Below are 24,636 nucleotides of genomic sequence, written 5' to 3'. Positions count from 1 at the left end.
ACAGAGCTGGGAACCCTAGAATCTTCCTGCAGGTATGTTCAATGCAGATATGAAGTTCAGAAACATGACCTTTCCTGTCTTATTTCCCAAAGCAATAATGATGCAAAATTCAGTCCAAGTCATCATTCATAGTTTTGAAAAGTCTTTTCTAGCATTCTCCTACAAAGGTAGGGTTGTGACTTGTTCAGTGTACAGAGCAGAAGTCTGCTCTGTGTGTGGGTTTTGTCCACTGTGTTGTTAGGTGTTGCCCTTCTCCTAAATTTTCTTTGTTATGGCAGTCTAAATATGGGCCTCTTTTCGGGATTTGTCATCACTTGAGCTGTATTTTTTATTAGGTGTTTTTAATCTAACTATACAAAAGAAGTTCTTGAATATCTTTTGTTCATAGTTGGAACTGAGCACTTCTGGTTGGTCATTGTGCCCCAGCTCATGGCAGCCCATTGCTGTGAAGAGCTGCGTGCACTTAGGTCTAGAATAATAAAACCATATGTTTTAAGAGAGGTTGGTAGTAGCCCGAGAGCCAGACCCAAAATATTTTCCTGATTTCTGCCTTTGTATCCTCTGCTGAATGCTTCAGAGTTAATTTCTTTGAGGGAATTTATAGCAGTGGTGAAATGCTGTCCTCAGCATCTATCAGAATTATTGCTTTTTCAGGTTTTTCCTACTTCAGACTTCTTCTCCAAAATATGCTTGCACCTGAATTCTTCTTATTTTAACTTCTATCCATTGGCTTTTCTCAGCACAAACCCACAATTTTAGGCATGTCCTTATTTAAAATGGGGAGAAAATGGTATAGAAATCTCCTGTGAATTAGAAGAATTTCTTTTGACCCAGTTGAATTTCATTTCCTTTGACAAGTGGTCTGTCCTCCTCCTACCTCTGAGTTGTGGGAGTGATTTTGATGGATGTGTATAAGAAAAGGGCTCCAGTTTGTGTGCCCTTAAATGGTGGTTACAGCTGAGGTGTGAAGTGGGGCAAAGACAGAAAGAATGCTGTGCTTCTGTGTCCAGCCCAGCTGGATTATCCCACAAATAGCAAACCTTTGTGGGAAACAGGGTGTGTGGATCACATCTGCAGAATTAATATTGGACTTCTTGTCTTGATGGTATCAGCCACAACTTCAGGTTCACTCATTCCTCATTTTAACATACTAGTCTTGATTAGAAAGCCTTCAGTATTTCTCCCCTGCTGCCATTTGGAATGTTTTCCTATCACCTTTTCCTTAACAAGAGATTTGAATTGCTTCCTTAGTGAACAAGGAAAAAAGTGTAGGCTGTGTTTTGCTGTAAACAGCAGATTTCCTTGTTTTCATTTGGCTGCAGGCATCCAGACTGCCTTTGCATTTGGGACAGAAAGGATGTAATGTGCAAAGAATAGTTAAAATCAGGGGATTCTCCAGTGTTTTGGCCATGATTGCTCCCTATGGATACTCAGGGGTTTTCAAGTGGGATGCTCCCATGCATGGCTGGCTGTTTAAATCTGCTGCCCTGCAATTTATTGCTGAGGGACTGTTTCTGGTGCAGAGGGGATGGTATAGGGAAGGTAGAGTAGGAGGAAAAGAGACCTTTTGGTAAGAGTTATGCTTTGAGACTTTCTCAGTTACTGAGCAGCTTTTCCTTGGAAGTGTCATGGGGCTATCTGAGAGGACAGCAAGTTGCTGAGCTTTCTAAGAGGTCAAACAATAATATTCTTGGACTTTAACCTGCTCTCCTCCTACCTTGCCAAAACAACAAAAAAAAAAGAACCAACACCAAAAAACCACCAACAAACACTCAAAAATCCCTCAAACAGACTATCAGCTGAAGTGAGTTCCTGCTACAAAGTTTGGGCCTTTGAGCTGCAAGTTACCATTTGTTATTTCTAGTCTCTGTATTGTTAGAGATTTAGGTGAGTGCTCATGCATGTTTGCCTGATGGAATGCTCTCCAAAACCCCAGGCAGTCCACCTTTTCATTTCTCATTCTGATTTTCACAGTTAATTACTTCACTATTATTTATATCTGCATATTTTCTTCTTTTACTGCTATCTCTTCTTATAGCTTTTCCTCTGGTTTCAAGAAAACCATTTCTACATAATCCATCTCAGTTTGGGAATGGAGTAATAATTGCATTTTTTTCCTTGCCAGGGGATATATTTATTCTGTATGTCTCTCTGGTCTATGCTAGAGACATATTTGGATTCCATTATTCATCTATTTAGCTGTAAGATTTATCTGTGTGCAAGCAATCCCTTAAAAAAATAAATAGTGGGATGAGGGCCAGATTCCGTGCACTCAGAGGTGCTGCAAAAATCAGAGGAGGATTCCCCTACTTTCTGCCTTGCCCCCACACTGAGGAATGGAGAGAGCCTCCTTTGGGCTCCCTCTGCCCAAGGCCTGATGGCAGCAGGGGGTGGCTGCACTCCGGTCAAATCCTGCAGGCGACAGGCGGCCTTTGGAGCAGAGCCTGCGGCCGTGCCAGGGGCTCCTGGCTGTGCTGGGCAGTGCCAGGCACGAGCTGAGAATATCAGTTTCACACAGCAAGGTTTGGGGATGGCAGGCACAACACCTGTCTGCAGGGATGCAGCCCTGATGGCAGAAATGCCAAGATGCAGAGCATTGTGTGAGAGAGCTAAAATTTGTCGTGGCCACTATCTGTATTTTATTAATTTTAATAAAGTGGGTGTTCTCTGCTTATTTTCTTTGAGATACCAGTGAAGTTGGCTTGTTATTATTTTGGGTGTTTTAGAAAAAGCTCTTATATAATACTAGTGGTTATCAGAAGTACTTTGCATATCTGCTATGTGGCTAATAGGAAATTATTAATAATTCTGGATGGTCATGATTGCACTGTTATCAGGAGAGCAGGAAATATTCCTGTGGAATATTCTTTTGGCTCATCTAATGTTTAACTAGGGCATTCTAGATGTTATGTATTGTGTGCTGAACTTCAGCTTTTCAATACAGACATTATAAAATCAAAGGAAGAATAGCATTTAGTTGGCACTGAAATGTTTTTTAAAAATACTTTGTGTGGGTTTTTTTCTTTTTTACTTCTGCTTTTTACTTCTGCAGAAAGACAGGTTTCTTAACAGGAGAGGTACTGTTCTCCCTGCAGCTCCTGTGAATTCTGTGAATTTCTGTGCATAAGGGAATTTCCCAACTGGGCACTACCTTAGTCTCATTTTTTAGGGCTGGAGAGTTAAAAAGGTTACAGTAAGAACAATGGTGAGGGGGACAGGAAATCCACCTCTGTGCTTGTGGGCCTTGTCATACTTCCTTAGCAGTGTTCCTTGCCTTTCTTTGCAGAGCCTGCAGCAGCTTGGTTCTCTCTGAACCTGAGCAGAGTGTTAACAAATCCTCCTTCTCTTCCATTTTCCAAAGCTTTGGAACTGCATTTGGTGTAAAATGCTGTGTGCTTGGGGCATTTGTCCAGCATACCCTGACCTCGCTGTGTCAGGCTGGGGAGAGGAGGAAAGCAGAGCACGTTTCTGAGGGGCTGGGGAACAGCAGCCTGCTGTGTCCTGTTAGCTAACTGTCCTGCTGCTGCTGGTCACTGCTCTGACAAAGCTGGGCATTAGCTGCTGGGACAGATGATTTCTAGAGGATTATTTGCATTACACAATTTAATGCTTTTTAATAGCGAATTTTTAATTAAAAGGAGAGTCCTTTTGGAAGCAGCCTGAGCAGCTGCAACTGAATTTTGCGTGTTTAATGTAATTAGAGAAACAGCTGGGGTGGGAGCTGAGCACCCAGCTCCACAGCCAGGCACAGGTTGGTGGTGGCTCCTCGTGGGACAGACATCCTGAGTGATGTGAAGCGTGCAGGAAGTGTCCTGGCACACAGCCAGGCTTGGAGATGGTGGGACAGTTCCTGTCTTGGCTGCCCAGGCTGCTGAGCAGCTGGGGAAGCAGGGAGTGTGGGTGGTAGCCATCTGCCTCAGTTCACTTGTCACTTGTGCTGCCATGGACAATAGTGTTCGGTTTGCAGGCTGTCGGGCCATGTGTGTTTGTAATAGTTTCAGTACCTCCTGGCACATTGCAGAGTGTCCATGGAAGAGGAATCAGGTAGACTTTACCCTCCAGTTTTATTCTGCTGCTTCTGGTATGCAGAGTGTCTTGAAATAAGCCCTTGCAGCATCTCTAACTTCTTCCATTTCTCCATGATACAGGCAAATATCTGATGTCTGGTTGAAAGTTGCTGAAAAGTGAAGCTGTGGTTTTTCCTAATGAGTGGCTGATGTTTAAATAACATGGCTCAGTCCAGAAGATCCCAGAGCACTTTTGAGTTTGCATTACTAAGGCTGCATGGAAGAATTCCTGTGTTGCAATTACCATGACCCAGGAGACAATCATAAACCTCTTCATTGTCTTTTATTGGCTCTGCAACACCGGCAACTTAATTTGAGAGCCCTAAATACTGCATTGTGCACTCGATGTGTGTTGGTGCAGAAGTAGTTGGCTGATACTGTCCTTTGTGTACCCATAGTATCAAAATGCTTTACACTTTGGAGCACCAGTGAACCTAGATTTAGCAGACAAGATTACCTGTAGCTTGAACACTTTCCCTAAGGACCGGCAAAGACTACTGATACATAGGAGTAAGCAGATTTCATCCTATGTTACCTTCTCCTAAGCAGAGATGAGTGATTGCTGCATGACAATACTGGGAATTGTCCTGTGAAATTCTGCTTCTATACTTACTTTTTGTTGCAACTTTGGAAACTTCTTTGCTTTAAGATATTTACTTGCAGCAGGTTGCCAGAAATCACCCTGTGTTGACAAGAGCCTGTCTGCCCTAGCCATGGGCTAAGCCCCTGTACAGCCCTGCTCTGCTGTTTCCTGTGGATATGGGATACGGGGAATGTTCATCCTGGGGCTTACGTGGCAGGCACAAATCCTCCTGGCCTGTTGTGCTTGACGTAAGAGTAAAAAGATAATAATATTCAGCACACTGGACAGAGTGAAAGGGAGATGTGGGTCAGAACTGGGCTAGGCATATTCTGTGTTTGTGACCCCAATACCAATTAGCATTATAGATATGACCTTTTAAAGATGAGATGCCTGTTGCTTTTCAATGTCTTATGTTCTTGAAGTTCAGGTGGATTTTTACAAAATTTGATAGCTATTTTCTGATTTCTTCATTATTCACTTCAACTTTTGCATTCACAGAGCTTTGCTTTGCGTGACTCAGCAGCAATTTGCATTTGTTTTTAGGCTGGTGCAGTTTGTTATGAAGGAGATTTTCCTCTTATGTTCAGTTGGTTTGTATCACACTCAGGCATCAGAGAGCTGAGGCTGTCTGTACTAGGTCACTTTATTCAGGCATGGAATGCAAACCATATGGCATGACTGTTACTGCATTGCTGTTTTTTACAAAAATGCCTAATTTTTTCTCCTTAATATAATACCTTTCTAAAATTTCTTTCTAAAATAAAAAAGGTAAGTGCACAAGGATTTTGGAACACTTTGAAGTAGCAGCTTGAAGTTCTGTTCTTGAGGCAAGATTTCCAGTGAGACTCTGAAGACAGCAGGCAGGGAAAAGTAATATTCACAGCAGATGTTCTTAGAAAGTGCCTGAACTCCAGTCCACAGCTGCTGTTAGGTTCGGTAACCGCAGCATGTCCCCTTGAGCCACTCAGTGTGGTATCAGGCTCTGTGCAAATACCCTGGATTGCGTTAGGGCCTTGGACCTTGCGCACACACCCACACAAGACAGAAAAAAACTTGCCCTAACTTGCAGGGTGTGCTGAAGATCTGAGTTTTTGGGGAAAGGGAGCCATTTGGTATCTTTTTCTGTTGTTAGTTACTTTTCCAAAAGACCAGTGTTGTGGGAGATGCTTCCTGTACAGGTAAAATCAGTTTACATAGGATAAGGCTGAAGGGAAGGCTGAGCAAAGAAAAGTATGCTTAGAGCAGTTAGGTAGGTTGTGTCTTGCGTGTGTCTCACAGCTCTTTAACAGTGCAGTCACATGTGTGCATTTAAAATTGGAGGGACAGCTTGAGTAGCAGACCCTTAGTGGAGTACCACCGCAGTACCAGATTCAGGAGATACTTTAAAAAATCCATTAGGCTTTCTTTGTGGCTTGCTGAAAACATTGTTTCATCAAGATGCTGTATTGAAACCACTGCTTATTCCTCCCAGAATCTATGTGCTTCTTGGCAATATCACCCAAGTGGTGATGCACACTTTCTCCTGACTGAGCAGCTGGTTTTGTTGGAAAGCTTTCTACCTACCAGTCTGTAATTGATGCTGCTCCTTTGGACAGCATTTGTTCTGGCAGTTCTGACTAGTGCTCTGTGGTTTTTTAGGTATTATTTCAAAAGTTATCTGTAAGACTTGTCAGTCTTACAAAATTAGATGTGCTTGTGAACTCTACAAAACCTCTTTGTTTTTTTGTGTGGATGGGACTTTTTTTTTTTCTCCTGAATAAAACTTTGGGTGAAGTCTTTCACCATATCCTGTAATTGATTTAGTGCCTTGTTGTCTGACTTGCTTCTTTTTTCTTTCCTACTCCCCCCTCTGTCTGTTCTTGTGAACCTAACCATTGTAGTACATCCATCAGAGATCTTTGAATGGGAAGAGTCATCAGGTGACTCCAGCTGTGAGTGGTATTGGCAGGGTCTAATTTCCTACATCTAAAAGAATCCCCATGTTAAAAGGGTTTGGCTAGGAAGGAAACATGGTTTGAATTACTGCTTCTTGGTAACAGAATCAGCTAATAGAACTAATCCACCTCATCTTCTGGTGAATAGAGTGAGATGAGCTTCCTTGGCAAATACTGATCTCTTTTAAGTTTGGTTGTATTTTGAAAGACACTCTGTTACTGTTGTGCAACTTCCCTCTTGCTGCAGCTTGAGACTCCTTTTGTGATGTGTGCATTTGTCTAGCCTACCCTACTAGACACATGCATCACTGGTCCCCTGATGACAGAAAAAAACACAGTACTGTAATATTTTTGAAGAAAAGTTTAACTGGATGAATACTTTTTATTTCTCTGTTTTTCTTATTATGAATAATCAGGTTTCAGGAGTACTTTTCTCTCCAGTGTCTCCACATAATTATATTTTTCACTCTCTTGTAACCTCTGTCAACAGGTTATACAGATATGAGCAGCTTTTGTGGGCTCTGCTCAACCACTGTGTTAAAGCTGAATTTATGGTCGTAAAGGAGCTGTTAGTGTGTCAGGACCAGCAGCCTGTGAAAGAAATGAGATACTCTTTTCATGGAAAGATGTTTGAAACAGAGGACAGCCCGATACTTGAGTTTTGCTCTTGGAACTGGCATTTAGGCCATTGAAACTGGGATTTTTCTTGTAACGACGAGAACGGTCAACACTGCTTTGGTCAATACTCAATTACAAGGTGTTAAAGTGACTGAGACCCAGTCTTGTCTCAGCTAGTTGCTTTACTTGGGTGAATCAATAGACAAAGATTATAGATGGTCATATGAAGAAGACGTCTTGTTCTAGTCAGGATGTGAAGGCTTAGGAATCGAGTGAAAGAGAATTGCTAACTTGTGACTGATTGGCGGGGAAAAGAGTGATGCTCTGCAGCAGAGGAAAAAAGCAAAAAGTATGGTTTCTGTAGCCATATGAAGTTTGTCCTCTTGGGTTACAATAGTGCCTAGGTATCCAAGAATGGTCAAAGAAATGGAGATTTTGAATCAGGCAAGAGGGAATGGAACTGTGCTGAATGCATAGATACAATAGTTATTGCCTGTGTGTAACATGGGGAAAGGAGAAGAGAACCTCAGAGATTAGAACCTCAGAGATCCCAGAATATTAGGGAATAGTGGCCCATCATGAGCCCGGGACATGGAACAGTAAAAGATGAAAGTTAATTTAGGTAATAGGAGCAGAATTAAGGAGGGATAGCTGAAGGTGGATGAAATTTTGAGAAGCGGAATGTGATCAAATATGTCTTTGGAAACAAGCAGGTCAGAAAAATGAGACAAGAAACTGGTTCTGAATTTTGGGTAAGGATTTGCAGTGTAAATCAGAATGAAGTGAGGAAAAAGAAATAAGAGAACATAGTTAAGCCTTACAGATAAATGGCAGAAAGGAGACCATTGTTACTGACATGCTAATAGAGTCAGAGTCAATTTATGGATTGAGGGTTTGTTTCAGGACTCAAGAAAAAGGTTTGTTTTAGGAAATAATGGATTGGGAGAAATGCCAAAATATGAGCATGTAGGAAAAAGTTGGCAGATGTGAAAGGAGGGTACTGAAACATTAGAGAAGAAGAATGAACAGGAGGTCAAAAATACTCAGAGCTTGTTTTGATGCTGGAGAGGGGTGAATGTATGTACAGGACACCCATCTGTTCCTTTGAGATAACAGAAGAAAATAGGTCACTGAGGGAGCACACAGAGTAAAGGGCATGGGGAATTAATAGACTGAGTGGGTTGAGGGAGGACTTGGTTGTGTGCATGAGTTTGATTTGTGAAGTGTCATATTTGCTACATGCTCTGTAAATCTCCAATTCTTGATTGCTTTTGCAGTGCGACTCCATGACAGTATTTCAGAAGAAGGTTTCCATTACCTCGTCTTTGATCTGTAAGTGTCTGTCTCTGATGCTTCACCAGTGATGCAGTCACATTGGCGGTTGACTAAGAGTGGAATAAATAGCACCTGCATTAGTATCATTCTCCCCTTCTCTTTTGAGACCTGTAAATACCTCAAATAGACCTCTGGCCTATTTGACAAAAATCCATTGACTGTGTGGTGGGGACAGACCAGGAAAGCTCCTGGCTCCTTGCACCAGCTGTAAGTGTGGGGATGGCAAAGAATGTCTGTCCTGTGTATGGAGACTGATTTTTGTCTCTGAGGCAGCCCAACAGGGGTTCTTCCCAAGCTCAGCATACACCTATGCTCAGCAGGGGTGTGTGGGCAATTCGTGCACGGTGTGTCAACAGTGTCCTGTGCACTGCTGGTGCAAAGGCAGTCCAAGGGCTCAGTCATGTGAATGTAGCAGTGCTGGTGCCATAATGGTGGAGCTCTGCCCTGGTTCCCCTGGAAGGCAGTAACCCATGCAGGCTCTGGCAAAGGGCCCTGGTGGGTGGCCATATGCATCCTTTGACTGCACAAGCACGGGCTCTGTAACATCCTTTGTTCTTTTGCACTCCAGGGTTACTGGAGGGGAGCTCTTTGAAGATATTGTTGCTAGAGAATACTACAGTGAAGCAGATGCCAGGTAAGACTGTTTCCAGACCCTTGCATGCATGTTCCATGTACATGTACAAGTGGAATGAGTTTCCTGACTGCTGATCTGCGTGTGACTTTGTTCTAACACTCTTGCCCCTTGTCTGGATGAAACAAATCCTCTTTCTGCTATTAGCATGAACTTAATTGTCACCAGACAGCCTGACTCAGTACAGCTCTAGCCCTTGCCCACTTGGAGACATTGCTGTCTCTGCCACTTGCAGATGCTGTGCTCTTTGCTGGGAGATCCACTGTTAGCAGCTTTGTCTACCTGGCCTTTTTGGTGACAGAATGTCTTTACAGAGCAAACATAAGGGAGAGCTGTGAGGGTGCTGCCTGCTTGGCCTTTTTCTTCTTCTAGCAGGGTTTCCAGTGATGTGCCACTGCTGTTGGGCAGATCCATTCAATTTGCCTGTGTCTAGGTAATGGTTTACAGGACAGTGAGGAGAGGGGGCTTTGACGGCTGTGTTTCTGTGGAAGCCCTCTCTGACTGTCAGCTGGTCAGTGCAGTGACAGAAGGCACAACATGAGAGAGCAACCTTCATATTTTAATGTTAAAAAGATTTAGAATTATGCCCTTCTGTTCCTGAATGTGTCCCCTCTCTCCCACATGTGAGTTTCCTGAAGTGGTACGTGCATGTCCCTGTTTATACAGGGTGGATGTTTTGTGCAGCAGTAGCTGAGGGTGTTGTCTGACCCATCCATCTGCTGGACATGCAGCATCTGGAATCAAAGCTGGGATTAGGCCACTCCTGCTCTGCTTTTGCATGGCCTCAGAGTGGCCCAGTGGTGACATTTCACCCTGCAGACTGAACACCAGTCATGTTCTTATCCCATACTAACCCTTGCTGAAGCAGAAATCAGGGGAGCCATGAGAATAGAGGAGTAAGAAGGATGTAGTGGGTACCGTGGCAGGTTGAGCTTGGTAGGCAGTACTTTAAGGACAGAGATACTGGGTGCAGGGAGGGAAAGAGAGTGTGACCTGGGGTGTTGGTGTAGGTTCTGCTAATGGAGTCTGCAGGCACTTGTTTTCCCTGTGGTTCATTTACAGTGTGTGTCTTCTGGTCATTGCAGGCTTTCAAATGAGGCACTGCCCTGTGTGCTCTGCCAGGAGCCATCTGGTGATTGGGAAGGCCAGTGAACTCATCAGCTCTGCTGGAGCTCCTGGCAGAGAGGTCTGAGAGCCCCATAGATGTTTTCAGTGGGGTGTACAGATCCTGTAGGCACAGCATCTCAGATGGATACACAGTCAATCATGCCGCTCTGCCTTGAAGTTGGGAAGTTTTGAGGTTATCAATCACAATCCTTCCCCTGTTCCTCTTGCCAGTGCCTGCTCCCTGAAGTGCTCAAAAGCTGTCAGTGACTGACACTGTTCAGGAAAATTATGGCAGGGTTAGGGGAAAAGGAGGACTGTCTGTTGCTCTGTGAGCCTTCCTCAGGGTGCTCAGCACTCTGACTGTCAGCTGGTCAGGTCTCCAAGTGCCCACAAGATGACAGAGTGAAACTCCTCCCTTTCTCTCCCCATGCTGTGCTGAATTCCAGAGCAGTCTGAGAGAGCGAGGGAGCGAGGTCTGTGCCAATCTGCCGTGTTTGGCTCGCCTGGGACACCTCACACTTTTGCCATTTTTGGCCAGAATATCTCTCTCGCTCAGACTCAGCTCTGTTCTAATTATACATTTTTGTTTTGGGAGCAGGGAGATTTTCATGGATTCCGACCCTGAGGATTGTACTGCCAGCTCCAGAGGGTGGGGGATAGCAAATACACAGTGCTGTACCGCCTCTCCTCTTCCTCTCCTCACCCTATTCCCATCTTTTCCTGTAGCCTTTTTCCTTCCCACAAATATTTCACTTATTTCAAATTTGTTCCTCTGTGTTTTGTAGAAGTCAGAGAAGGATCTGAGAGATCCTACAGTGAGGACATAGACCTCTCTGAGTTGTCCACATCTGTGTGCTTACTGCCCAGCCATAGTTGTCAAAATCCCTATTCTGTTCCACGTGCACCCTTGGGAGCCAAGTAAATGTTTAATGGAAGGGATGGTTCCAACCTGGAATCTCACCCATGGGTGGATTGTGCTGTTGTTATGCGACAGGTGTAAATAACATCTTGTTTTTGTCCCTGTGGTTTACAGCAGTGGGAATGGCAGAGACAGGGTTTTCTGTGAGCTGGGGGAGTGCAGCACGCTGCACTTAACGGAATGAGTCTGCTTTTCAGATTACTAACCCCTTAAGTGGGATCTGTACTTAAAAGGCACCCAGCAAGCGGGTGTGTGTGCACATTGTGTATATAAAGTGCTTGAGATGCTCCTCTGAAAGCTTTGCAAACTGGCAGGCACCCAGGCGTCGTCATCCTGAATTTTCTGGGGGAGGCTGCTGCTCTCCCGAAGTTTATTCTTTGCTCAGGACTAGCCCAGTGGAATGTTTCCTGGAGTGATTTGGTCTTGCTTGCATAATTTTGGCTGCTGTTTGAAGATACTCAGATACCTTGGTTGTTCTGTGTGGGGTGGGCACTGTTGGCTGAAGGAACAAATGAGAGGCTTAGTATGATGGGAAGGGAAGGAAGGAAATGATGGGAGGTAGGAGAGAGGCTTTGTGGTCCTGCTACAGAAAGGATGTTTGGCATCCTGTTACTGGGGGTGCTGGAGTCGTTCATCTGTGATGGTGCTGAGCTGTGGCATCCACTGCTCATAAGGAAGACATTCAGCATGAGATCTTGAATGCCCTGTAGTACAAATATAAAAGTTAGGGAGGTAGTTCTGAGACAGATGAGATGTTAAATGTGTGTGCGTAACTTTGTGTGTCTCTCCCTTTTATCTTGCAGCCACTGTATTCATCAGATACTGGAGAGTGTGAATCACATTCACCAGCATGATATTGTGCACAGGGACTTGAAGGTAATGTTTCCTCTGTGCTGTAGTCTGAGGAGAGCAGCCAGGGGATCATTGGAAGAGGCAAGACAGGAATATTGTGTTGCCAGCTGGCAGAGATTTTTGTGTGGGCTTTTTTTGGGTTTGGTTTTGTTGTTTTTGGTTTTTTTTCTTTACTTGAACTGGGTTCAGGGGTTCCTGAAGCACGAATTTGCTTCTTCAGAGTTTTCTAGAGGGCTAGAGGGTGTGATGAACTCCCAAGGAAGTTTTCAATCTTTGTGAAACTTGCCAGCTCTCAGCTTCTCTGAGGCAGCTCCAGGATGTGGTTGTTGTGAATCTTGGAGAGAAGTATGCTTCCAGAGAAACTTGGGTAGGATTCATTATAATGAAGGACACTTTCTACTTTGTGATTGAAGAGATCTCTAGAGACCTGCAGCAATCTTTGTTCAATCTGCCAGGATGAGTTTGTCTGCACAGAGCATGTATATTTTTATTCTGCAGTGTTGCCAAATACATGCCACTGCGCTAGGGCAGAGATGTTCAACAAGAATTTTTTGTGTTATTTCTTTCTTCTCTCATCAGTAGAAGCACTTTTAATCTAAAACCAAAACTGCTGGCCAGTTAAAGACTGGATGAATCAATCATTTGACACATTATAACACATTTATAGCCCCTAAGCCTCCGCAGTAGAGTCTCCTAAACTCCCCAAACTGGGCAGCTGTGCTGGGAGCTGGGCAGGCTCCAGAATGAAGGGATTTGTGCAGGAAAGTCTGCGTGCCCTGGAGCCTTCTCTGTCTAAAGTGGCAATGGTGATGGTCACCAACAGTCCAGTTAAATTAATGCAGGATGACACCTGCTGCTAGTATTGGTTTGGGCTTGTTAAACCATGTGTGAGGGGGAAGGTAGAAAAAGATTTTGCAGAGAGCAAGGTAAAAGCACACTGCAAGCTTGGTAGCAGTGTTCTTCTGGTGTTTTGATCTAGTGGAGAACCCTTTGTGTTTCTGACAAATTCCCATGCAACACTTTTGACCTTCTGCTTCACTACACTGTGAAAAAATGCAAATGATCTGCTGTGGATTGTGGCTGGTCCTGATTAGACCCAACACCAGCTCCTGAGAAAGCAGCATCCAAGAGGCACTAGTGCCCAAAATTAGGGAGTCTGTGAAAATCAATAATGTTTTCTAGTACAGAAGAAGCTTTCGTTGTGTTCAAATATAATCTGGTTTCCTTCCAAAAGTTTTGTTTGTAGGAAAGCTAGCAACTCGTTCAGAATTTATCAGCTTCTAGACACTCCCTGTTGTAATTAATATGTTTCTTCTGTTGCTTGCTCTGGCTGTATGAAACTATCCAGGCCTGAGGAGTAACCATTCCTTTTAGCAATGAAAGTTCCTATGCTTTTTATTTAATATTTAGCTCCTCTCCAAAAGCTTGGCCTTCAGGGTCAGTGTGTAATAACTGCAGAGCCAGCTTCAAGTAAGGTTTTGTCTTTTGCACCTCATTCTCATAAGCCTGTCTTTTGGCTGACATGCTATTAAAGAATGTCAAATGTTGAGCTGCCTATAGGGACTGGAAGAAATTAGGGAGTGCATTCACATCCTCACCAAAAAGTATGTGAAACCTGAGACAACCCATATGCTGGCAAACATGCACATGGATAAGCACCATTAGCCTTAAGGTGTTTGCTTCTTAAATAGAGGTACAAAGTGCTTAACTAGCACAAGTCTGTCTTAAATGTTGCTCTTAGTCAAGCTAAGCCTAGGTGCAATCTGGAGTTGAGAGGGATTTTCAGAATATTTAATTGATCTTCTGCTTTAGGGTCTTGTTTATAGTGGTGAATTTTCATTAGTGTAGCCTAATTACCACAATCTTTTCTTCTTGCCATATAGTGAAAAGCCAGTGGCATCCAAATGTATCGAGACCCAGCTGTCCTTCCTTCCCTGCTGCTTATGGCAAGGACTGTGTTGAGGAAGGCTTTGCTCCTTTCATTCAAGGTAGAAGTAGGCACGTGCCCGGTACTTCAGGACAGATGAGTGAGCAAAGCATCTTGTGCCTGTCAGGCAGAACAGGGGTAAAGAGTTGCTATGGGGTGGAAATACTGAGCAGGCTGCAAAAAAGACCCTTATCAGATTTTTGAAACTGAGACAAGGTCCTGTTTCTGGATTTCCAGGTATCCATCCTGCTCAGTTAAAAAATCAACTTGATAACGAATTGCATAAAAGATGAGAAGAGGTTAGGATGAGAAACCACCATTTGACTTGCCTATCTTCAAGTTGATTTTCCTGCAAAGCCATAATAGCCATCACCTTAAAGGCTTTGGAGTTTCAAGGAGTCCCATGTAGCTAGCTGCTCTGGTGTTTCAGAGGAAGCTGCCAATTCTCAGTCCACTTTTTGGAGCTGTGTAAAGCCTTCTGCTGAAGTCCTCTGTTGGAACACAGCAGAATTATGGTTTGAGTGAGATTCATTCAAGGTGGAAATATGAGGGTCAAAAGTCTGTCTCCCTTTCCTAGCACATGGGAAAAGTGACATAGTTGCTTCTTGTATAGGTGATGGCAGCAGTAGCAAGACAGAATATTTTATACTGCTGTAAATGTGTAGCATGAAAAAATTGCTTACAAGAATACTCACTGCTGTGCTGCTTATGCCAGTTTGAGGCTGAGGCTTTTTCTGTAAGGGATGAAAACTACTGCCTAGCCAGATGATGCCTTCCCACATTACAGCAGTGTGTTTGGCAGCCCTTATTAGCATCATATTTACTTTTTCAGTGCCTTGGGGACTGTCTAATGTTCAAGGGGAGAAACATCACTGCAGATTGTATCTCCTGCATTGTCCCTCCCTTCTTCCTCCGCTTCCCTTTCCCCTCCCCCCAGTTATCCTCTCTGAGGAGGGCAGAAGAGAATTTTGGCTTAAGTGCTGCAGGAGCTGTACTGCCAGTGCCCTCTGGTGTCAGCATGTAATGTATGGGCTGGGTTAGAAGAGGCTCTGTCTCCCACGGAGGAGCCAGAGGATTTGTGATAGACTTGACAATTTTCTGCCACTCTTGGTCAAGGCCATTCATTGCTGTTGCTGTGTCTTCATCTGAAGAGGTTTAGTACTGCATGCTAAATTCAGTCAGCAGGTGCAATTTAGTGATGTGAATACTAGGTGAGAGGTTTTAACAAGGATGTCAGTCTTTCATTCTTACTCTCTTTTTTCTTTCTTCTCCTCAGCCTGAGAATTTACTACTAGCGAGTAAATGTAAGGGTGCTGCTGTCAAACTGGCTGACTTCGGACTGGCTATAGAAGTCCAGGGAGAGCAGCAGGCCTGGTTTGGTAAGACTGAGCTTTCCCAGCTTTGCTCCCCTGTTTTCTGGTGCCTGATTGAGTTGCATCCTCCTGAGTACTTTGTCTCAGCTCTTCCAGCACACTTCTCTGTATTTGGCTGTTTCTTTGCCAAGGATGACAGCCTCTGGGTGTTAGGCTCAAGCCTAGGTGCAATAGAGGAAAAACTAATAAAGAAAGACAGAAAAAATGGCTATGTGTTTCTCTATTTTTCTTCTCAGTTTACAGTAGATGCTAGTGTCAGAGATGAATGCAGCTGCTAAGTTTAGACCCTGATGTGAACTTTCCTACTGCTCAGAAGTGTAGACATCTGGAATTTTGTTTGGTCACTTTACAGAAATGCATTTGACCTAGCCTTCCTCAGGCACATTTGGATCTGACCTTATATTTGTTTAGCTAAAACATAATTAGAAATGAGACCTTTTCAGGCTAAAAATCAGCTCTGATACTCTGCAATGCTGCAGAGATTCTGGAAAAACTGCTTCTTCTCCTGGTCTCCCCGTACTGCTCAGCAATCAGATGTGTCCCATTTGTGTCTTGTGTTTTCAAACTCCAAGCCATTATATGTAACAATTATATAAAGCCTGGCATACAAGTTTGTGCCCAGCTGGTTGACATGGTCCCTCTTACTTGGCTGTTTTCCTTGCAATACACAGGCACTGGATCCCATCTGATTTTCTGTTTTATTTTGGGGTTTCTTGCCTCTTTTTGCTGGTTTACCAAGAGACAGCTCTAGCAAATGAGAGATGAAGGGTGGGAGAGACAGGTTTTGGAATTTGTTAGTTACCACTAGTGGATTTTGTGATATGGCAATCTCTCTTCTGCTTGGGTACTGTAAGTCATGTCATCCATTTTCTGGCAGGGTTTGCTGGTACTCCAGGCTACCTCTCCCCTGAAGTCTTAAGAAAAGATCCTTATGGAAAACCAGTGGATATATGGGCATGTGGTAAGATTTGGCAAAATGTTTTACACTTAAACAACATCATTTCGTGTAAAAGAGTGATTCCTTGTAGCCTGTTGCTGGGAGGGTGCACAGTGCTCCTTACTGGGTGGAGACATGAAGGCACAACTGAGGATAAGCACCTTGTGTAGATGGAATGAATACTGGAGCCTGAACTCACTTGATTCTGGCTCCTAATCTTTTCCTTGGGCCATCTATCAGATGTCTGAGACTCAAGAGATAGGACCTGTCTATGCTTTGCAGAGTCAGTTGTTTAGATAACTGTAGCAATTTCCTATTACACTAACTATGTAGAAGATTAAATATACTGAAGAGGGATGATTTTTTTTTTAAAGAAAATAAGTAACTGTTAATGTATCTGGGACAGATAAGTTTAAAGATTTGTGATATCAGTGTTGCCTGACATGGACTAAATAGTTCTCTGCAGGCCAGGAGTGTCAGCTTTGTCAGTGTCAATTTTGTCCCAACACCATGCACAGTAAGCATCTAAAAACAGAGTCCTTCCTAAAACATCCCTTGCTGCCCAGGAACCCTCGGAGATGTGGCTTCATCTTACTCTGAGAGCAGCTGGGAGTTGTGGCTCACCAGCCATGGTAGCCAGAGGAGGGTGGAAGGACATTGCGCAGCTCGTTCTAGCTCCTGACACTGGCGTTAAGAGCTGAACATGAAGTGCCAGGGTGAGGTCCAGCAGGTGACAGATTTGTACTGTGCTTTGCTATCTCAGAAGGCTAAATATGATGGCAAATGAATCTATGGAGCAATCATTGCCTTGGGGACTGTCAGGAGGGAAGGAAGAGGGGCTGAAGGAATAAATGGCATATGAGCCTAACCATAGTGTATCTGTGTCTCTCCCTCCCAGGAGTGATTCTGTACATATTACTAGTGGGGTACCCTCCCTTTTGGGATGAAGATCAGCACAAACTCTATCAGCAGATCAAGGCCGGAGCCTATGACGTAAGGGCACTTCCTTGCTGAGTACCTGCATGGGTGTAGAAGCCATCCAAACATGGCACTGTCTCACCTGGTGTCCTGCAGCAGGCCGAGCTTCTGTGCCGAGTGACGTTTGACGTGCTCATACACCTCGCTGTCTTCACTGCCTGGGATACAGCCCTGTCTGGGGCTGCTGGAGGGATATGGAGGGAAAGCATCACAGTGGGCACTAGAACATTAACACTTGTTAGGGAAATGCAGAAGTGGGAAATGGTGTCTTCTAGTAATGCTGATATTTTTAGTGGAGTAGAGGGAAGATAGAATGAAGGAGCTTGTCTTTGTCAAGGCCTAATAAAAAGTATGGGGATGTATTCTGTAGAATATTAACTTGAGTTATAGTCTTTTACTCCTCTGTGCTGTAGTCCATGGAAACCATGGAGGCAAGTGAGAAGACTGAATGGTGGGGGACCATTGGAGGGGTGGCTTTGTGGTGGGGATCAGCATGGTGGATTGGGTTGGAGGCTCTTGTAAAAAGAGCCTCCATGGAACATCATGGAACACTTCCTAGAGCACAGCAAAACTGAGGTGTAAAAAGTGCCTGAAAGAGGAATAGCAAGGAGGTTAGTACTGAGGGAAGCAAAGGTGGAATAAAATATAATTTGAGTACCACAGCTTTAATGTTTGACGTAAATTCTTCCATGTAAGGAGAGTCTTGAGAGGGAAGAAGGAACTCCTGGAAATCCTAGTTCAAAGCCTGTGGGCATGAATATCAAGAAGAAGTTGGGGAGTTCTTTTTGTAGGCCGTCTTGTGGTTTGAATTAAACAAAAATAAAAACCCAAAAGGTGAGGGTTCTGCTGGACTCCTTCTGCTAGCTACCTCCTAGCTTCTGTGCTTGAGACCATGAGAGCAGCTGTGCTGGTGAGAACAAAGGTCTGCCTATGTCCTGGCTCTGTGGCTTTCCTGAGTGAAAGCAAAGTGATGTCTTTGTGCTTGATAGCTTTAAATGGACTTGTGTTCTTCTCTTGCCTTGCTGCCCCTCCAGTTTTTGTGTTAGTTGTTCTTATTTGAAGCATATTTGCACTAATTATATCAATAGAGATTTTCAAAGCACTTCAGGGATTAAATACCTCTTTCTGTAAGTCATGAAGAGTGAAGTGCCTGATTCCTCCTTACCTATTTATTGTTTTTGAATTCTTATCTATAGTGAACAAATCTCACTAGATCCTTCCCTCATTTTGCCTGATAGAAAATTGCTGCATTTTAATGATGCACCCCTGGTGTCCTTACCCAGCACCAAGGGGCTTGTAGGCACATGACCAGTCTGTTGTTCTCCCTTGACCAGACAGGAAGTGGCAACAGTGAAAACAGTGGTGTTTTTTTTTTTTTTTTTTTTTTTTTTTTTTTTTTTGTGCTGTTGAGTTGGGGTTTTGCAAGACATTACTATGAATACTTCAGAGTTCAGGTGTAGGAAAATTGTCCTTGCCTGAAGCTTCAGTATGATGATTTTTGAGTATCCTTATGCAGTGTTTGCAGAACAAATTGTATAATGCCTTAGTGATGCCTGCAAATGCAGAAATGAGATTATATGCAAATCAAATACAGCAGGTGTATTGTTATGACCCAACAGAGTAAAGCAATAAAAAAGCATGAGAAAAAAAGATGGAATAAACTTTTTCTAAATTATGCAGTACTGTAAGGAAATGTTTTCAGGATAAATCCATTTTTTCCTCCCACTTAAAGACAGGGAACTTTACCCCAACAGCATATTTGTGTTCTGAAGTTCACCTGTATTTGTACAGTAGATTCATAGGATTTAATCTCAGCATGCTGTCATCCATACCACATGCAAGCCTGTACGGGATGGTATAAATATCTTATCTTTATCATTGCTGGAATTAGAGCAGAAAGCAGTTACCCCTCATGGATGATCAGCAGCTGAAATACTTAAAATTCTTTTCTTTGTTTTCATGCTTCTGTATTCCCATCCACTGTTACATCTCTCTTGCCCCCCAAGTAAAGATGTTGGTATGGTAGGTGATTGCTAACAACTTGCTGGTGGGTTGCTACACCCAAGTGACTGGTATTGTTCTAGGATATTGTGTTTTATGGTGGGAAAAGTGTACCTGGTGGGATGTTCCCTGTTAGTGGGTTTTGCTTTCATGCAGTTTTACTGTAGTTAAGTGTTTGTGATTTTTCATAAGCTGTTAGAGCTTTTAGTATGCTGTAGAAAGAGACAGGTAGGGTAAAAAAAGATAGTGCCCGTGTTTTTCATGTAAGAACTTGGTTAAAAAGATCTGTGACTTTACTTTTTTGACTGTTGAGTTTGAAAGAAATTCAAAGGTCTGAGTGATTCCTAAAAGGTATTTAGACTCTTAATCTTCTTGCTTATGTCTGGTGAATGGTACAGGTGTGTTCTGCTGTCTGGTACCATTCATTTGTTGGATTCTGGATGATTTTTGTTCGGTATGAGTTTTCACCAAAACTGGTGGATTTTGCAAATGTGTTAGCCCTGGCATCAAAAGGGCAAAGGCTGGAATTTAGCTGTGTAGCAGGGAAGAATCTCTTCTGCTAGTAGAAGATATTTCTGTTCAGTTCATCATCTGTTCCTTCTTCCTCTTTTAGTTCCCATCACCTGAGTGGGACACCGTGACTCCCGAAGCCAAGAATTTGATCAACCAGATGCTGACGATAAACCCAGCGAAGCGCATCACAGCTGACCAGGCTCTCAAACACCCATGGGTTTGTGTAAGTGTTCTCCTTGTGACAGGTTAATTTGTGGTTTGCCTTGAATGGACATGACAGGAAGACTTGAAGGACCCAGTATATTTCTGTGTTGGCAAAACCACCACATTCCACCCCTCACTACAATTTCAAATATTTCAGGGGGTTTTTTTTTGACTACTGACCTTCAACAAGCCAACTTTGTCATGCTCTCGTGCTTTTATTGCCACAATAGTAAAAAAAAAAATCCCTTGTTCTTTTAGAATTTTGTCAGTGTCCACAGTTTCTGGTTTTTTCCCCACATCTTTTCCAATCCATAGCATCCAAAAATATTAAATGGAGTTTGGCATCAGACAAAAATTTTAGGACCATTTTTTTCTTCATCTCTACTTCAGTTTATGGCATAGCTTCTTGGCAATATTTGGGACATTTCTGCTATGCTGCAGCTTAACTGGCTGTAAACTTGAAATCAGCAAAAAATCTTTTGCTGTTCTGTGTATGTAGTTTCTGCCTTGCCAGGCCTCACACATAAGTATTTTTCATCTTTTGCAAAGTTGGCAAGGAAATCCCAGAACACAGCTGGGTGTGGGTGTAGGGGAGGGCAGCAGTGATGCACTTTTATCTCTGCAAGATGAAATAGTTTGACCTAAGTCTTACCAGACGCTCTGGTAATACCACAGCATACTTCTGGGATGGGTCTAGTGTGCTCCTTTGCCCATTTGTTCTTGAAAAACTGTGGTGGTGCTCCTTATACCACAAATCAACAGACAGCAATTTAAAGTTAATTATGTGAACATCTGTCTAACAGGAGTGTCTGCTGTAAGATGATGCAGTTCCTTAGAAGTCAAAACTTCACACTAGCTGAGACTGCAGATATATTTTTTTTTCTCCTTGCATGCTTATAATCAAGTTCCTGTGTATTAAACTTTCCTCCCAACGCCTGTAGCCAAAGTTGTATTATGATAGCCCACTCCCTGTGGTAACTTTACTTCTCTGAGCTAGGGAGAGTCTGATTTCACTTCCCAGCCATGTCAGCCTCTAGCTGAAACTGCCTCCTGAGTCTGTTGTTTCCCTTTGCTTTGCAGTCCCTGTGTGCACAACATGTTTTTTTCTGGATATGTATGGCTCCTCTAAAGTAAATGTCATAGGAAATCGAAAAAAGTTTAAAAGTTTATCTGAGACACTGAGTGTCTTAGCATCACTGAACTTCTGAAATATGTGTCCTGATTCTTGTAAGTGCGCATTGAAACAGCTGGACATCACTGTCTCTCCTGAAGAGACTGGAGGAACCAGCCAGAGTTGTTTGAGGATAATTTGGCTACATTCTCCCCACACACTGCCATGTCTGCTGCAATGGGTGACCAGATTTGACAATAGCATCAAAGCGCAGAGACTTCCCATGAAACTAGCTGAATATATGCACAGTTTACAGTTCTTTTGGGTATTGCAGAATTTTTTCCAAGCAAGAGAAAGTTAGTGGAGACTTTATTCACACTTACCTGCCAGGTTAGAAATTCACTCACTGTCCTCGTAAAGGGAATTCAGGCTTGTGGTTCTATGCAAGAGCAACAGCTACTTTGGCATTAGTCACTGGCTTCCTCATGTGCTCTAAAATGCTTGGCAGTAACAGTCTCTGATTTCCTCTTGTGGTCTTAATGGCTGCAACACTTCTGGGAAGTTGTCTTCTAGCAGTTGATGGCATCCCAGTCTGCTGTGAGTGACAGATGTGCATCACTGCATAGAGATTATGCTCATTTTTTTCCATTGGTACAATAGAAATACCCAATCTTTTCTCTTACATGCTGAAAATCTGTTTCTACAGTACTGATATAAAGGTGCCAAGCCTCTGCCAGTCAATCTTTTACATTCAAGGGGTTGCCATGTCCAAGAAGTCTGCTGCTCACAAGTATTCCCTTAGTGCTTGAAATTTCCCTTTCAAACTGTAGCCAATGCAGCCCAGGTCTTTTCTGTAGTGCATCTAACTCAGTTGCCCATGGGTATTCTTTGTCTTCATACTATCTTAAAACCTGTGTGTGCCTGAAAGGCAGGGAGCACTGATTCTCACCTTTACTTCAGTCATAAATTTCTTGGGTGCAGTCCTGTCACAGCCCATCTTGATTAAATGTGTCTTTAATAGAAGTTCTCAGGTTATGAACCAGTTGCAGTGCTTTGCGTCCACGCAGTGGTGAGAGGCTCAGCCATGTCAGCCTAAATGTGTTGATTGTGTGCAAGTGGAATGAACTTCCCTGGCTGATTTGGTATGGGTATGTTCTTGACCTTCTGCTGTTCCTGTTTTTCAGCAACGATCCACTGTTGCATCAATGATGCACAGGCAGGAGACTGTGGAATGCTTGAGAAAGTTCAATGCTAGAAGGAAGCTAAAGGTAAGTACATCTTAATTTGCTTTAGGTTTGATTTTAGTTCTCTGAATTTGAGGTTAGTGCCTTCCTAGCAGCAATACTTTTCATGACTAGCACAGTTTTAGAGAAGTACCTTATGTGATCCTCCAGTACAGGGCACTGAAGCAGTGTACTGAGGAGCTGGGTAGTTTCTTTCTCCAAGCTCTAAGCTTCCCATGCCTCCTCTGCTACATATTCACCCCTTCTAGTTTCTGCCAGTGAGTTGAAGTAGAGCAGGTAGTTCTGGGACTTTTAGTTCTGCACCTTCCAGTAGTAGTGTTACCAGTTGCCTGCAGCTGGGGCAAAGCCTCTGGCCTATGCACAAAGCAGCTCTCTGCTGTGTGAAATCTAGGAAGCAGCTATGTGTTTAATTCTTAGTGCCATTTCAGATTTCCTAGGCTACCCTGCCTGGCATTTAGCTGCTGCTCTAGAAAGGCAGGACCGTGGGTGGTCCTGTGCTGGGCCTAAGAGGCACATGTGGGAATCCTGGATACACTAGGCTTCTTCAGGGTACCAGGGGGTACCTCTGCATTGGTAACTGATGCACTGTGTCCTCCATGGGTCAGCACAGCCCCTTTCTCAAGTGGCACTTTCTGTAATCCCTGCTTTGTCTTCCCCACAGGGTGCAATCCTCACAACGATGCTTGTGTCTCGGAATTTTTCAGGTAAGTCCTCAATGTTCCCATCCCTTCTTTGGTTTTGTTTTGTGTGAGTGAGCTGGAGAATATTTAAACCATTTTGGGGTCAAGTAGGAGAGGAGGAAACATAGTTTCAGTTCATCATGGTGGTCACTTTGCCTGAGCTGGTGACCAGTGTGAAATAGGAAATTATTTGTTTGGAGAGGAGCCCATGGTATTGTAGTCTGGCACAAAACAGAAGTAAAGTCAGCTTCCATAATTGTCTCATGATGTTTTATTAGCAACTTACTTGTGAGAAATTCTAGCTGGTATCACTAGCTTTCCCATCGTAAACCAGGAGTGAAGAGCTCTTATTAGGTAGGAGTGTTTCCTTCAGACCTGAGGCAGGGACAGGGAAGTAATATTGGTGAGAATAGGGACAGGAGCTATTTGGATATTGTATTACTTTGACTCATCAAAAATGGGTCTGAAGTGTCTGGCTATTAGTTTTCCTTCTTGGAGTCTCAGAAGTGGTTTTCATCCTTTTAAATTTAATAGCTGGTAGTCTGGCTCCCACCCAAGTGCATTACGTAGTGCATTTACTGAAAATGCAAATCTCAACATGTAAATCCATGCTTTTTGGAAGATTACTGTCTTGGCTCGACACACCTAGGTGACATAGTCTTATCTGGGTTCATTTTCATTTGGGTGGAAAACCTCTATTTGTAACTGCTTTTGGTTTATGAGATCTTTGTTTTCTTTACCCTCTTTGGAATTTTCTTTCTCTTGTAAAAGAGCAGCCATTGAATTAATGAGTCAGATTTTTATTGCACCTGACTACAGCTGCTTTCAAGTGGAAGTCTGCTATGTGGATTATGTGATGATGGAAGTGTATTGATTTCATCTGGCCATTTACTAATGGTGGATACCAATACTTATATTCTGGATGTTGTTACAATAAACTTGTAATTGGAATGAAAACCTCTGTGAAATGATCATCTCAGCACACAAAGTGCACATTCTTGCATACATTCTTCTGTGAACTCAAGGCAGTGTTTTTAACCTTCTGTATGGTGATGTTAAAAAAAAAAACAATTAAGTGAAACTATGCTACAATTAAGGGCCACCCCTCACCAACATCCAAACTTTTTTTTCTTGGTTCTTGCTTTCAGGAAGACCTGTGCCAATATGTCAGCATTGCTTGTGACAAAAAAAATTTCTTTTTTCTGAATTTCTCATCGTTTGGCCTTAAAGGGACAGAGTAATTTTATCCATTCATCTGTCCCACAATTGTGCTATTACAGGACTTTAAAATGCTATAATGTTTTCTGAGATTGATTCTGAAATAACTGTTTGAGGAGCTATGGCACAATGACAGGACTTCCACAGGCCTGTGCATTTTCTTGGGCCTTCTGCTGGTGTGAACTGTTTTTGTTCTATTTACACGGCTCATCTTTATTTCACTTAATTGATGATTCTGGAATAGTCAGGGGTTTTATTCCTTTTTTATAAACAGAAATTTTAGATAATTTTTAGTCTGCAAATGTTGTCACTTCTAATGAAGCTGCAGAAGTACTTGGGTGAGAAAATCTCTTATGGGTAAGATTCTGAGTACATGAAATGCCAGAGAGAAGGGTTCTCCTTAA

The 24,636-nt window shown here is 43.1% G+C and overlaps 1 protein-coding gene across 14 annotated transcripts in view; it reads left to right on the top strand.

Annotated features, from left to right (window-relative positions):
- Positions 1–24,636, top strand: part of CAMK2G (calcium/calmodulin dependent protein kinase II gamma) — a 114,016-nt gene that overhangs the window by 56,570 nt on the left and 32,810 nt on the right. For all 14 annotated transcript variants that reach the window (XM_066555132.1, XM_066555131.1, XM_066555134.1 and 11 more), the window contains exons 4-12: positions 8,480–8,534; positions 9,106–9,171; positions 11,998–12,070; positions 15,250–15,352; positions 16,224–16,307; positions 17,182–17,276; positions 19,876–19,998; positions 22,275–22,358; positions 22,996–23,038. In XM_066555132.1, the coding sequence (XP_066411229.1) occupies positions 8,480–8,534; positions 9,106–9,171; positions 11,998–12,070; positions 15,250–15,352; positions 16,224–16,307; positions 17,182–17,276; positions 19,876–19,998; positions 22,275–22,358; positions 22,996–23,038 (726 nt within the window). The remainder of the gene's footprint in view (positions 1–8,479; positions 8,535–9,105; positions 9,172–11,997; positions 12,071–15,249; positions 15,353–16,223; positions 16,308–17,181; positions 17,277–19,875; positions 19,999–22,274; positions 22,359–22,995; positions 23,039–24,636) is intronic.

Source organism: Molothrus aeneus, chromosome 8 (genome assembly GCF_037042795.1).
Source record: "Molothrus aeneus isolate 106 chromosome 8, BPBGC_Maene_1.0, whole genome shotgun sequence".
In the NCBI taxonomy this organism is placed as follows: domain Eukaryota; kingdom Metazoa; phylum Chordata; class Aves; order Passeriformes; family Icteridae; genus Molothrus; species Molothrus aeneus.
The sequence above is the reverse complement of the archived record's forward strand: the minus strand, read 5'-3'. Positions and strand labels throughout refer to the sequence as shown.